This window comes from Oncorhynchus nerka, linkage group LG11, assembly GCF_034236695.1.
Source record: "Oncorhynchus nerka isolate Pitt River linkage group LG11, Oner_Uvic_2.0, whole genome shotgun sequence".
NCBI lineage: Eukaryota > Metazoa > Chordata > Actinopteri > Salmoniformes > Salmonidae > Oncorhynchus > Oncorhynchus nerka.
Window position 1 is genome coordinate 12,081,421 of NC_088406.1, and position 12,920 is coordinate 12,094,340.

Sequence of the window (12,920 nt, forward strand, 5' to 3'; positions counted from 1 at the left end):
TGGTTTCCAGCAGGCCCAGACTATGGCGTTTGCTGTAGATGAGATCAACAGAAACCCTGACCTTCTGCCAAACATCACGCTCGGATACCAGCTCTACGACAACTGCCAGAAGTTGGGCGTATCGCTCCGTGCTGCCATGTCATTGGCCAGTGGGACAGAGAAAGAGTTCTTTTTGGATGAGACTTGTTCTGGGTCACCCCCGGTGCTAGGGATTGTGGGAGACCCAGGGTCCACACACTCCATCGCCATCTCCAGTGTCCTAGGGCTGTTCCGGGTTCCCATGGTAAATCAGAAAGAATAGAAAGATGACAACACTATTGGAAATGTCCTTCTTGTATTCCAAAACCCCAATTTGAGTGAGAAACACTAGGTCTTACATGTGTCTAGGCATGAAACATTACTATTATATTAATTCATTGAAGAATAACAAAATAATCATTGTATATTTCTCTCCCTCAGGTGAGTCATTACGCCACGTGTTCCTGTCTGAGCGACCGGGGAAAATACCCATCCTTCTTCAGAACCATCCCCAGTGACGCCTTCCAGGTCTGTCTCTAAGAAGGCTACAATGACATGATTACACAGTGAACCGTCAGCTCCCATGTATACTCACTATACAATTCATACTGTGTAATGGCATTTCCTGTTAAATATAAGGGTAAATAATACAAATTTAAAAAAGACTAGATAAGGTTAAATAAAAGGTGACAAAAATAATGTATGTAGTTTATGTTGATCTCTCTATACTCTCCAGTCTCTGTAATAACACCAGTAATGTCTAATCTCTGTTGATGTGATCTCAGGTGCGAGCCATGATCCAGATCCTACGTCGGTTGGGTTGGACCTGGGTGGGACTGGTGTTCAGTGATGATGACTACGGAGTTCATGCTGCCCGGTCCTTCCACTCAAGCCTGGCCGAGTCAGGGGGCTGTGTGGCCTATTCCCAGGTCCTGCCCAAAGACAACCGACCCACAGAGCTGCAGAGGATCGTGGGAGAGATCAAGAGCTCCTCTGCTCGTGTGGTGGTGGTGTTCTCCGTCGAGGCCTACCTGCTCCCTCTGGTGGATGAGGTTCAGAGATGATTTTATCTTGACAGTTGATCTAAAATAACTCTTACAATACATTCACATTTTAGTATCAGAGGCTCTAATCCAGAGACACTCACAGTCAGTGATGTGTGCATATATTTTACATATCGGTGTCCCTGGACAGTTAGTGCATCCATCCTAAGATATCTTGGGGGGGACACCCACATATCACAGTCATAGTAAGCACGTATTTTCCTCATACTATCATCAAATGCATTCTACAGACATTATTACAGCCATAACAGCCATAACAGCTGTAGGATGTTACTCTCACAAACAACAGTGTATAAAAGTGTTACAGCGTATTACCACTGTGTTGTTCTTGATGCCAAGATTATTAAATATAAAGCTGGTTTTACAAGGTGGTGGTGCAGAATGTGAAGGGTCTCCAGTGGATCGCCAGTGAAGCCTGGTCCTCCTCCTCTGTGTTTCACACCCCCCGTCTCATGCCCTACCTGGGGGGTACCCTGGGTATCGCCATCCGTCGTGGAGAGATACCCGGCCTCAGGGACTTCCTGCTTAGCATCCGCCCCGACGACCATCCTGACAATAACCCTGGAAACAACATGGTGAAGTAGTTGTCTTTTAACTCCAAGCATTTAATTTCTTCATACATTATATTTAAAACATTTATAAGGCTACTTTGCCTATAAATACTACATTACAGAAGATAAAAACTAGTGTTCCTCTTTAACATTTCCTTCTCTGTTCTGATAAGGTGAGACAGTTCTGGGAGGCTGTGTTTGGGTGCAGGTTGGAGCCCCCAGCAGGTTGGGTGGAGGCTGGGGGTGATGTATGTACAGGTCAGGAGGACCTGAGGGATGTGGAGACCAACTATGGGGAGGTGTCTGAGCTCAGGCCGGAGTATAGCGCGTATAAGGCAGTGTACGCCCTGGCCCATGCCCTGCATGACCTTCTGCAGTGTGTGCCAGGGAGAGGACCTTTCAGTGGGCACAGCTGTGCCAGCCTACAGAGACTGGAGCCCTGGCAGGTGGGACACACACACAATCACACACAAACAGATGCAGATGTCAACTTTGCCAACTGTTTACTTCCTTTTCCTATTTTCTAAGTCAAGGTCCCCTGACCTCATACTGTCTTTTGTCTACATAATCTCCTCCACTTTCCTCTCTTCCCTCTGTTCCCTCCATCCCCCTCCTCTGACCAGCTGGTCCATTACCTGGAGAGGGTTAAGTTCACCACAGGGTTAGGTGATCGCGTTTCTTTCGATCACAACGGGGACGCCCTGGCCATCTATGACATCATGAACTGGGCGTGGCTCCAGGATGGGAGTATTCAGGTGGAGAATGTGGGTGTGATGGACGAATCAGCCCCCGCAGGACAAGAGCTCACACTGGACGAGGACAGAATTTTTTGGAACTTTGAGTCAAAAAAGGTTATTTGTAAAGTTATATACAGTTGAAGTCAGAAGTTATATTCACCTTAATCCAAATACATTTAAACTCAGTTTTTCACAATTCCTGACATTTAATCCTCATATAAATTCCCTGAATTAGGTCAGTTAGGATCACCACTTTATTTTAAGAATGTGAAATGTCAGGATAAGAGTAGAGAGAAACATTTTTTCAGCTTTTATTTCATTCATAACATTCCCAGTGGGTCAGAAGTTTACATACACTCAATTAGTATTTGGTAGCATTGGCTTCAAATTGTTTAACTTGGGTCAAATGTTTCGGGTAGCCTCCCACAAGCTTTCCACAATAATCTGGGTGAATTTTGGCCCATTTCTTCTGATGGAGCTGGTGTAACTGAGTCAGGTTTGTAGGCCTCCTTGCTCGCAAATGCTTTTTCAGTCCATCCCGCAAATGTTCTATAGGATTGAGGTCAGGGCTTTGTGATGGTCACTCCAATACCTTGACTTTGTTGTCCTTAAGCCATTTTGCAACAACTTTGGAAGTATGCTGGAGTCATTGTCCATTTGGAAGACCCATTTGCGACCAAGCTTTAACTTCCTGACTGTTGTCTTGAGATGTTGCTCCAATATATCCACGTAATTTTTCTACCTCATAATGCCGTCTATGTTGTGAAGTGCACCTGTCGCTCCTGCAGCAAAGCACCCCCACAACATGATGCTGCCACACCCGTGCTTCACGGTTGGGATGGTGTCCTTTGGCTTGCAAGCCTCCCCCTTTTTCATCCATACATAACGATGGTCATTATGGCCAAACAGTTCTATTAATGTTTCATCAGAACAGAGGACATTTCTCCAAAGAGTACGATTTGTCCCCATGTGCAGTTGGAAACCGTAGTCTGGCTTTTTTATGGTGGTTTTGGAGCAGTGGCTTCGTCCTTGCTGAGCGTCCTTTCAGGATATGTCGATATAGGACTCGTTTTACTGTGGATATAGATAATTTTGTACCTGTTTCCTCCATCATCTTCACAAGGTTTTTGGCTGTTGTTCTGGGATTGATTTGGATTTTTCGCACCAAAGTGCGTTCATCTCTAGGAGACAGAACGCGTCTCCTTCCTGAGCAGGATGACGGCTGAGTGGTCCCATGGTGTTTATACTTGCGTACTATTGTTTGTACAGATGAAGGTGGTACCTTCAGGCATTTGGAAATTGCTCCCAAGGATGAATCAGAGTTTTTGAGATCTACAAAAACAATTCTGAGGTCTTGGCTGATTTCGTTTGATTTTCCCATGATGTCAAGCAAAGAGGCACAGAGTGTGAAGGTAGGCCTTGAAATACATCCACAGGTACATCTCCAATTGACTCAAATGATGTCAATTAGCCTATCAGAAGCTTCTAAAGCCATTACATAATTTTCTGGAATTTTCCAAGCTGTTTAAAAGCACAGTTAACTTAGTGAATATGAACTTCTGACCAACTGGAATTATGATACTGTGAATTATAAGAGAAAAAATCTGTCTGTAAACAATTGTTGGAAAAATTACTTGTCATGAACAAAGTAGATGTCCTAACCGACTTGCCAAAACTATCGTTTGTTAACAAGACATTTGTGGGGTGGTTGAAAAACAAGTTTTAATGACTCCTACCTAAGTGTATGTAAACTTCCCACTTCAACTGTAGTTATATTTCACTACTGCAACAGAAACAGTGTCAAATTATACCAGTGGAGGGCAAAGAAACATTAAACATGGGAGTATAAATATGGGCATATTAAAGTCTGATGTTCTCCCTCCTAGGATGTCATTGTAAATAAGAATTTGTTCTTTAACTGACTTGCCTAGTTAAATAAAGCTTAAATTCCCCCTCACCTTCATCCTTATAGCCCCCACGATCAGTATGCAGTGAGAGCTGTCCCCCAGGCACCCGTGTAGCCAGGAAGAAGGGGGAGCCTGTCTGCTGCTTCGACTGCATCTCCTGTGCTGAGGGAGAGGTCAGCAACACCACAGGTCAGTGAAATTAATATTATTTAAAGAATTTGAGTGTGGTGTGGGGCTGGAGAAAATGTTATCCACATTTTCTATGTATGCATTTCTGTCAGACTCGGCCAAGTGCTCGAGGTGTCCAGAGGACTTCTGGTCCAGCCCGGAGCGTGACCTCTGCATCCCTAAGGGGGTTGAGTTCCTCTCCTACCAGGAAGCCCTGGGCATCTCCTTGATGACCGCCTCGTTGCTAGGAGCCCTCATCTGTGCAGTGGTCCTCGGAATCTTCACCCGCTACCGGAACACGCCTGTTGTCAAGGCCAACAACTCTGAGCTCAGCTTCCTGCTTCTTCTGTCACTCAAACTCTGCTTCCTGTGCTCGCTGCTGTTCATTGGCCGGCCCCGGCTGTGGACGTGTCAGCTGAGGCATGCAGCATTTGGTATCAGCTTTGTTCTCTGTGTCTCCTGTATACTGGTGAAGACAATGGTGGTGCTGGCTGTGTTCAGGACCTCTAAGCCCGGGGGCAATGCCAGCCTGAAGTGGTTTGGTGCTGGGCAGCAGAGAGGAACAGTCCTGATTCTCACCTCATTCCAGGCTGCTATCTGCACAGCCTGGCTGGTTTCAGCCTCTCCAACTCCACACAAAAACACGGCCTACCATAATGATAAGATTGTATATGAGTGTGTGGTGGGGTCGGTAGCAGGGTTCGGAGCGTTGTTAGGCTACATTGGCCTGCTGGCGTTCCTTAGCTTCCTCTTGGCTTTCCTGGCAAGGAATCTTCCAGACAACTTCAACGAGGCCAAGTTCATCACCTTCAGCATGCTGAATTTCTGTGCTGTCTGGATATCCTTTGTCCCTGCCTACATCAGCTCTCCTGGGAAGTATGCAGACGCTGTGGAGATATTCGCCATCTTAGCTTCCAGCTTTGGCATCCTGGTGGCACTGTTCGGCCCAAAGTGTTACATCATCCTGCTGAGGCCAGAGAGGAACACCAAGAAGGCTCTGATGGGCCGGGCCTCAACCAAGACATAGGGAGAATCTTCGTTCCATTTCCTTGATTACTCACGTCCTCTCTCCTCGCTTTCATCTCAAAACCAATTAGATTAGAAGGTCAGGAGGGGCGGGATATCTAACCTTCTCGTTCATTGGGTTTTGAAAAGGAGACCGAGGAGAGAGGACACGAGGAATCACGGAAAAGTAATTGAGATTCTCCCATAGGCTCAATACCATAACAGCAGTTTACAGTGGATTCCTCTCCTCGTCTTCTTCATGTCCTCTGTGCTGATCTGAAATATGAACACTAGGTGGAGGTACTATGCCTGCTAGGGATTTACTTCACACTCTGCCATGCAAAGAAAGGAAAGGAGAAATGTATAGTAACAGAGTTTGATGGTCTCAAATAGTTTGAAGTAGCTCCTTTTAGTTTCCACTTCTGTTTGTAGTTTGATGGCAATAAATGAAATCAAAGAGATGTATTGTTTTGTTAGCACTCTAGTGATGTGTAGTAGCATGTTATTGATTATAATTATGATGTTCTGTGACTAAATATTATTTCCTTGGCCTGTTAAGTAGGCTTTGAATGTATTTAATTTGTCTGTGTGCGTGGCTTTAATCTTCTATGGGATAGGTTATCCCCGATGAGTGGGTTTCTGCATCGAAAAGCTTTCAATTTAATCATCACATTGTGTGGAACAGCTTAACTTCCCTGTTCCTTCTCAAGGATTCTGCTGCCACACTTATTCACCAATTAATTAATTATTCATTAATGCACATTTTCATTAAATAAAACAGTTTGACTTGAAAGGAGTTGCAGAATGTGTTTTTATTGAACAGTTGAAATTTAGCGATATATTTTATAAAAAAATGAGGAAACTGTGTCATATTGGAATAGAGAATTACACACCTCATAAAATGTGAAAGGATAAAACAACATTTTTCATTAACCATATCTAATTGAACTGATTTGTTTTCAGAACTGACATTCAGGGGAGAAATGGATATCATTAAAGTCTATTGAAAAGAAGAGTCATATTGTGATTCAGAGGAAGACTTACTAAGTGTTGATTCACTATTGACAAACTATTGATTCACTGTTGACTCAACCATGAGTCACTGCTGACTCATTTTTGAATCATTAGAAACATACACTACCAGCAGGGTAGAAAAGTCCTGTTCATTTGTGTCCATCAACGTTAGGTATTTTCTGTTGTCTAGTATTATATAGTGTATCATGTCATTCTTTGTTAAGTTTATCCATACAGAACAATAGTGAGATGGTGTGATTAACTAAACACAAAGATGACAATATTTGGACATCATGTGTTTCTTGGTGGTTTCTAATTGGACATCATGTGTTTCTTGGTGGTTTCTAATTGGACATAATATATTTCTTGGTGGTTTCTAATTGGACATCATGTGTTTCTTGGTGGTTTCTAATTGGACATCATGTGTTTCTTGCTGGTTTCTAATTGGACATCATGTGTTTCTTGCTGGTTTCTAATTGGACATCAATATCTTTCTTGGTCGTTTCTAATTGGACATCATGTGTTTCTTGGTGGTTTCTAATTGGACATCATGTGTTTCTTGGTGGTTTCTAACTGGACATCATGTGTTTCTTGGTGGTTTCTAATTGGACATCATGTGTTTCTTGGTGGTTTCTAATTGGACATCATGTGTTTCTTGGTGGTTTCTAATTGGACATCATGTATTTCTTGGTGGTTCCTATTTGGACATCATGTGTTTCTTGGTGGTTTCTAATTGGACATCATGTGTTTCTTGGTGGTTTCTAATTGGACAACATGTGTTTCTTGGTGGTTTCTAATTGGACATCATGTATTTCTTGGTAGTTTCTAATTGGACATCATGTATTTCTTGGTAGTTTCTAATTGGACATCATGTGTTTCTTGGTGGTTTCAAATTGGACATCATGTATTTCTTGGTGGTTTCTAATTGGACATCATGTGTTTCTTGGTGGTTTCTAATTGGACATCATGTGTTTCTTGGTGGTTTCTAATTGGACATCATGTGGTTTCTTGGTGGTTTCTAATTGGACATCATGTGTTTCTTGGTTGTTTCTAATTGGACATCATGTGTTTCTTGGTTGTTTCTAATTGGACATCATGTGTTTCTTGGTTGTTTCTAATTGGACATCATGTGGTTTCTATTTGGACATCATGTGTTTCTTGGTTGTTTCTAATTGGACATCATGTGGTTTCTATTTGGACATCATGTGTTTCTTGGTTGTTTCTAATTGGACATCATATATTTCTTGGTTGTTTCTAATTGGACATCATGTGTTTCTTGGTTGTTTCTAATTGGACATCATGTGTTTCTTGGTGGTTTCTATTTGGACATCATGTGTTTCTTGGTGTTTCTCTCTGGTCTCAGGAGGATGATGTAACACTTCGGAGCGAAGATGCATAGCAGTAACCCAAAGCTGGAAGCTAAGATGGCGAATATTTCCACAGCGTCTGCGTACTTCCCAGGAGAGCTGATGTAGGCAGGGATGAAGGAGATCCACACGGCACAGAAGATCAGCATGCTGAAGGTGATGAACTTGGCCTCGTTGAAGTTGTCTGGGAGTTTCCTGGCCAGGAAGGCTAAGAGGAGACAGAGGGAGGCCAGAAGGCCGATGTAGCCCAGCACCAGAGAGAAGCCAACCACAGAGCCCACTTCACACTCCAGGATGACCTTTGACCCCTTGAGGCCTAGGTCACGGTAAGGCAGGGGAGGGCTCATGGACAGCCACACGGCACAGATGATCACCTGCGTTTACAAACAAAATTACAAACACAATTTAAATATCTTACAAATGACTGATTAATTCAGTTAGGTGACTTTGAAGTTATTTTAATGTTAAAGCGCTCACCTGAACACTGGTAAAGAGGAAGACACTCCCTCTCTGCTGAACGGGTCCAAAACACCTCATCAGCTGCCCAGCACCGGGCCTGACTGAGCGGAACACAGCCAGAACCACGATGGTCTTGACCAGGAGGCAGGAGAGACAGAGCACGAAGATGACCCCAAATGCTGCCTGGCGGATCCGACACGCCCACACAGAGGGACGGCCAATGAACACCAATGAACACAGGAAGCAGAGCTTGAGGGACAGGAGAAGCAGGAAGCTCAGCTCCGAGTTGTTGGCCCGCACCTGGAAGGGTTACACACACATGGTACCATATAAGAATTCTCAATTTGATCCCATTCAACACTTTATTAAAGCTCTTACCAGAGGGGTGTGGCGGTGGTACACAAAGAACATAAACACAGCCACTGTTGCCACAGCGCCGCACACGGCAACAGTGGTCAGGGTGACGCCCATCACGTCATTGAAGGAGAGGAACTCGAGCTGACGAGGGATGCAGGCGGTCCGATGGCTGTTGGACCAGAACTCCAGAGGACACCGGTCACATTGCAAAGAGCCTGGGAGAAAAGCATCATTAATTATTCAGTCTAATAAGTCTTAAGTAAGCATTAACACATAACAGACTGTGGGAATAACCACACACCTCAGTGATGTGAGATGGCCGATATTCAGTACACTGACCTGTGGTGTTGCTGACCTCTCCCTCAGCACAGGAGATGCAGTCGAAGCAGCAGACAGGCTCCCCCTTCCTCCTGGCTACACGGGTGCCTGGGGGACAGCTGTCACTGCACACTGACACAGGCACCTGTACATGACATGTAAATAATTTCATTTGAACAAAACCATTCACTTCATGATTTAAAAATGGTCTTTCTTACCGTACTAGATCCTGTGTTCCACTGGATGGCTGATTGGTTGATGAGGAGATTGGACCCGTCTACACGGCCAATTGTGACTAGTTTGAGCAACCCCTGGGGCGTGGCCTGCCAGTTCACAAGGTCGTACACAGCAGGGACGTCCGCGCCCGGAAGTAGAACGGCTCCCCAAGTGGAGTGGTGAAGTTAACTTGGTTCAGGTGCTGCAACAGCTTGGAGGAGTGGAGACACAAACATGACCATTACACTGTTAATATGATGTAATAACTCAAAACATATCCCCATAGTGACTGTTAAGTGAACATGAATATTTATTGATATTAAATAACAAAAAATGATTACATTGGCATGACCAATTCCCCCCCTGATTTATTTGTGTTTGCAAATCATGTCTAATTAACACGGGCAATAGATGAGAGTACCTCTGCTGGGCTGCTGCCCCAGGTAGGGCTGTCTCTCTGGGGGCAGGACAGCAGGCTGTGGAGGGCGTGGGCTGCAGCATACACAGCCAGGTACACGTTATAGGTTATTCTCAGCTGGGAGGTGTCTGTGAAGGGGCTCTGTATCCCCTCCAGAGTCTCTGCCCCACTGCAGGAGGCCAGGCGTGGATGAGGGGAACTGGAGGTGGGAGGAGGGGTGTGTGGTAGTGACACAGAGGGGGTTGGAGGAAGGGGAGAGGGTAGCAGAGACGTGCCGTGTCCATGTGCTGCTCCAGGGCTACACCCAAACACCGTTTCCCAGAGTTCCTTCAACAGGACATCTCCGGGACGACGAGAGGGGTTGAGACTTCGAAGGTGGGCCTCAAAGCCAGGAATAGGTGCACTGCGGATAGCCACACCCACGACGCCCTGAGCGACTTTAAAGAGGGCGGGGTTTCGTAGGAGTTCTCCGCTGGTGCTCCATGCCTCACTGGCCAGAAACTGCCTGTCCGTCACGTTTCTCCTCCCCAGCTCCAGGAGTAACGCCCCCATGTCAGTGTACCAGAGGAAGACTAGGATGACCCGTGCTGTCGAGGCCTGGACCGTGTCTGCTGCTCGCTCCACATCACTCACCAGGTTCGCCCGGTTGAGGGTCTCAAAGAACGCCAGGCACACCCCCGTCCCCCGAATCTCCTCCTCAAACACCTGGGGATCAAATTGTCACAAAACTGATACTAAGTTGATGAAAATATATTTTTTAAGTATCCAGTATTCGAGATAATGTAAATACAATTGTACAATTGTTTTGTGATGTAAATTAAATTCTGCAGTTATTTTTCTGTAAACTGAGGAAGAATTTATAAAGTCGTAAACAAGTTAAATGAAGAAACACCTGTATGGCCAGACGACCGTAGTCATTGTCTACAGCAATAGCCCCGACCCAGGTCCATCCCAAGAGCCAGGTGAGCCGTGCCATGGTGAGGGCCTGGTAGACATCACTGGGGATGGTCCTGAAGAAGTTAGGGAACTCATGTCTGTCACTGAGACAGCCACAGCTGGCCTGGTAACTGATCTGAGGACAACGCCATTGAATCAATCATTTCTCACTAAATACCAGACCAGATGAATTATAAGTAATTCAAGCATTATCGCAATCTTTCTAGCTGAGTGTACAAAACATTAAGAACACCTTGAGTTGCCCTTCCATTTGCCCTCAAAACAGCCTCAATTCATTGGGGCATGGACTCTACAAGGTGTCGAAAGCGTTCCATAGGGATGCTGGTCCATGTTGACTCCAATGCTTCCCACAGTTGTTTCAAGTTGGCTGGATGTGGTGAATCATTCTTGGTACACACGGCATTGCAGTTCTTGACACAAACCGGTGTGCCTGGCACCTACTACCATACCACGTTCACAATCTTTTGTTTTGCACATTCACCCTCTGAATGGCCAATATACACAATCCATGTCTCAATTTTCTCAAGGCATAAAAAAAATATTTTAAACGTTTTAACTTGTCTCCTCCCCTTCATCTTTACTGACTGAAGTGGATTTAACAAGTAACATCAAGAAGGGATCTTAGCTTTCACTTGGATTCACTGGGTCAGTCTATGTCATAGAAGAGCAGGTGTTCCTAAAGTTGTGTCCACTCAGTATATAACCTGGTTGTTGAGAGAGAGACTAAGGACACAATCACATCAATATGTTTTTATGAAACACCAAATACCCTCAAACAATATCTCAGTAAATTCTAGACTATCTGAAATATGATGAATTAAAGTATTATGGTGATTGTTCTAGCCATTGCACTTCCTGGTTGTGTGGAGAGAGACTGACCACAGGCACAGAGAGAGGCCCCAGGGTCCTGGCCAGGATGATGGTCTGAGTGGACGATGCATCACCAATGACCAGAGAAACAGGGCAGTCACTAGATGGCCGTGCTGGACAGGACAGAATACCCATAACATGGATGTTTAATCAGAACTACATGATACCAAGTACATGAACTACAATATTTGTTATTAATTTAGTGTAGGATCTCCACAATATTATTGGCTCTTTGGCAAATACATTTCAATACATTTTAATTTTAGGTAAAAATGAGGTTGAGGTTAGTGGTTAAAATCACATTTGAGGTTAGAAATCTCTGTAGTTTCACATCTGATGTTCCCCCCTGACACCAGGGACAGTGCCCCTCGCAGGCTCCAGGGGTGCTGATTACAGCTGTCCAGGATACGGTAGCCCAGCCGAACCCCCGGCAGCAGGAAGGGGTTACGGTTAATCTCGTCCACCGCAAACACCAGCGCATGTGCCCATTGCAATGGTTCCTCTTGGAAACTGAGAGCAGGGATGTGAAACATGAGACAGGAGAGAGAGCGAGAATGACAGAGAAACATTCATCATGTGTAATTGAGGATGATGTAAGCCTGTAATCAGATTCATGTAATTTATTGTGAGGAGAAACAACATTCAACATAAAACAGCACAACAAAAATATATTTCATGCTGAACACGATGGAAAAATACCACAATCTGTGACAGCAATATTATTTAGGTGGTTGCATTTACAAGAAATATGCCTCATTGTGCTCAGAGAAATAGAGCCCCGTGCTACAACAAATACAGTCTCTCTCTCTGAGATGACCATGTTAAAATTGAAGAGAGAAGTTGGACAAAAACAAGACAATTTGTTAACATCAGATTTGAAATTGTCTGCAAAACAATTTTACAATTCATTTTGAAGTGATTATGATTCTGTGTCAACAGCAAAACATTTAGCATTTCAATTTTAATTGATTAAGATTCTGTGTAAAAAGTACAAGTCCAATGGTCCATTTTCCAGTCTTCTGAAGAGAACAACATTTAGATCAAGTCTGACATGAAACAAAAATAAGGCTCGGAAAATAAAGAAAGAAAAGTGTCCTGCTAAAAATGAAATGCTGTTCCAAAATGAAAGAAAATGACTTACATCAAAAGAATAAACAAGGATTAAAATCTCATTTCAAAAAGAAAAGAAAGACGCAAGAAAAGTGTGATAAAAAAAAGTTAGAGAACAGAAATAAATGAAATAACTTACTTGACACAGGCCTGCAGGTCAGGGGGTTGGCTGAAGCTCAGGTCTGGAGCAGGAGGGAGGTTATGGAAGGGGATGAGACCACCGATCACGACTTCACCTTCCTGGGAGAGACTACGGTCATCCAGACCAACCGAACGATCCCACCGTGAACACACAGTTGCCTGAACCATCCCTGACCCATCCCCGACCAGCCAGAGCAGTAGCAGGGGAATGGCCGGTGTCAGCCAGGTGAACCAGGGGGACAT

General features: G+C 44.4%; 2 protein-coding genes across 2 annotated transcripts in view; one reads left to right on the plus strand and one right to left on the minus strand.

Annotated features, from left to right (window-relative positions):
* Window positions 1–6,290, plus strand: part of LOC115136576 (extracellular calcium-sensing receptor-like) — a 6,987-nt gene extending 697 nt beyond the window's left edge. The window contains exons 2-9 of the mRNA XM_029672117.2: window positions 1–283; window positions 460–546; window positions 804–1,070; window positions 1,451–1,657; window positions 1,807–2,079; window positions 2,257–2,484; window positions 4,343–4,466; window positions 4,559–6,290. The exon at window positions 1–283 is cut by the window's left edge and continues 12 nt beyond it. Coding sequence (XP_029527977.2) covers window positions 1–283; window positions 460–546; window positions 804–1,070; window positions 1,451–1,657; window positions 1,807–2,079; window positions 2,257–2,484; window positions 4,343–4,466; window positions 4,559–5,472 — 2,383 coding nt within the window. The 3' untranslated portion in view covers window positions 5,473–6,290. The remainder of the gene's footprint in view (window positions 284–459; window positions 547–803; window positions 1,071–1,450; window positions 1,658–1,806; window positions 2,080–2,256; window positions 2,485–4,342; window positions 4,467–4,558) is intronic.
* LOC115137727 (extracellular calcium-sensing receptor) lies at window positions 6,263–12,920 on the minus strand. Its single transcript, XM_065024973.1, is given in 11 exon segments — window positions 6,263–8,205; window positions 8,309–8,590; window positions 8,669–8,862; window positions 8,987–9,110; window positions 9,184–9,332; window positions 9,335–9,392; window positions 9,588–10,304; window positions 10,492–10,671; window positions 11,436–11,539; window positions 11,728–11,936; window positions 12,676–12,920. Coding segments are annotated over 11 exon segments (2,685 nt in total). The 3' UTR covers window positions 6,263–7,782.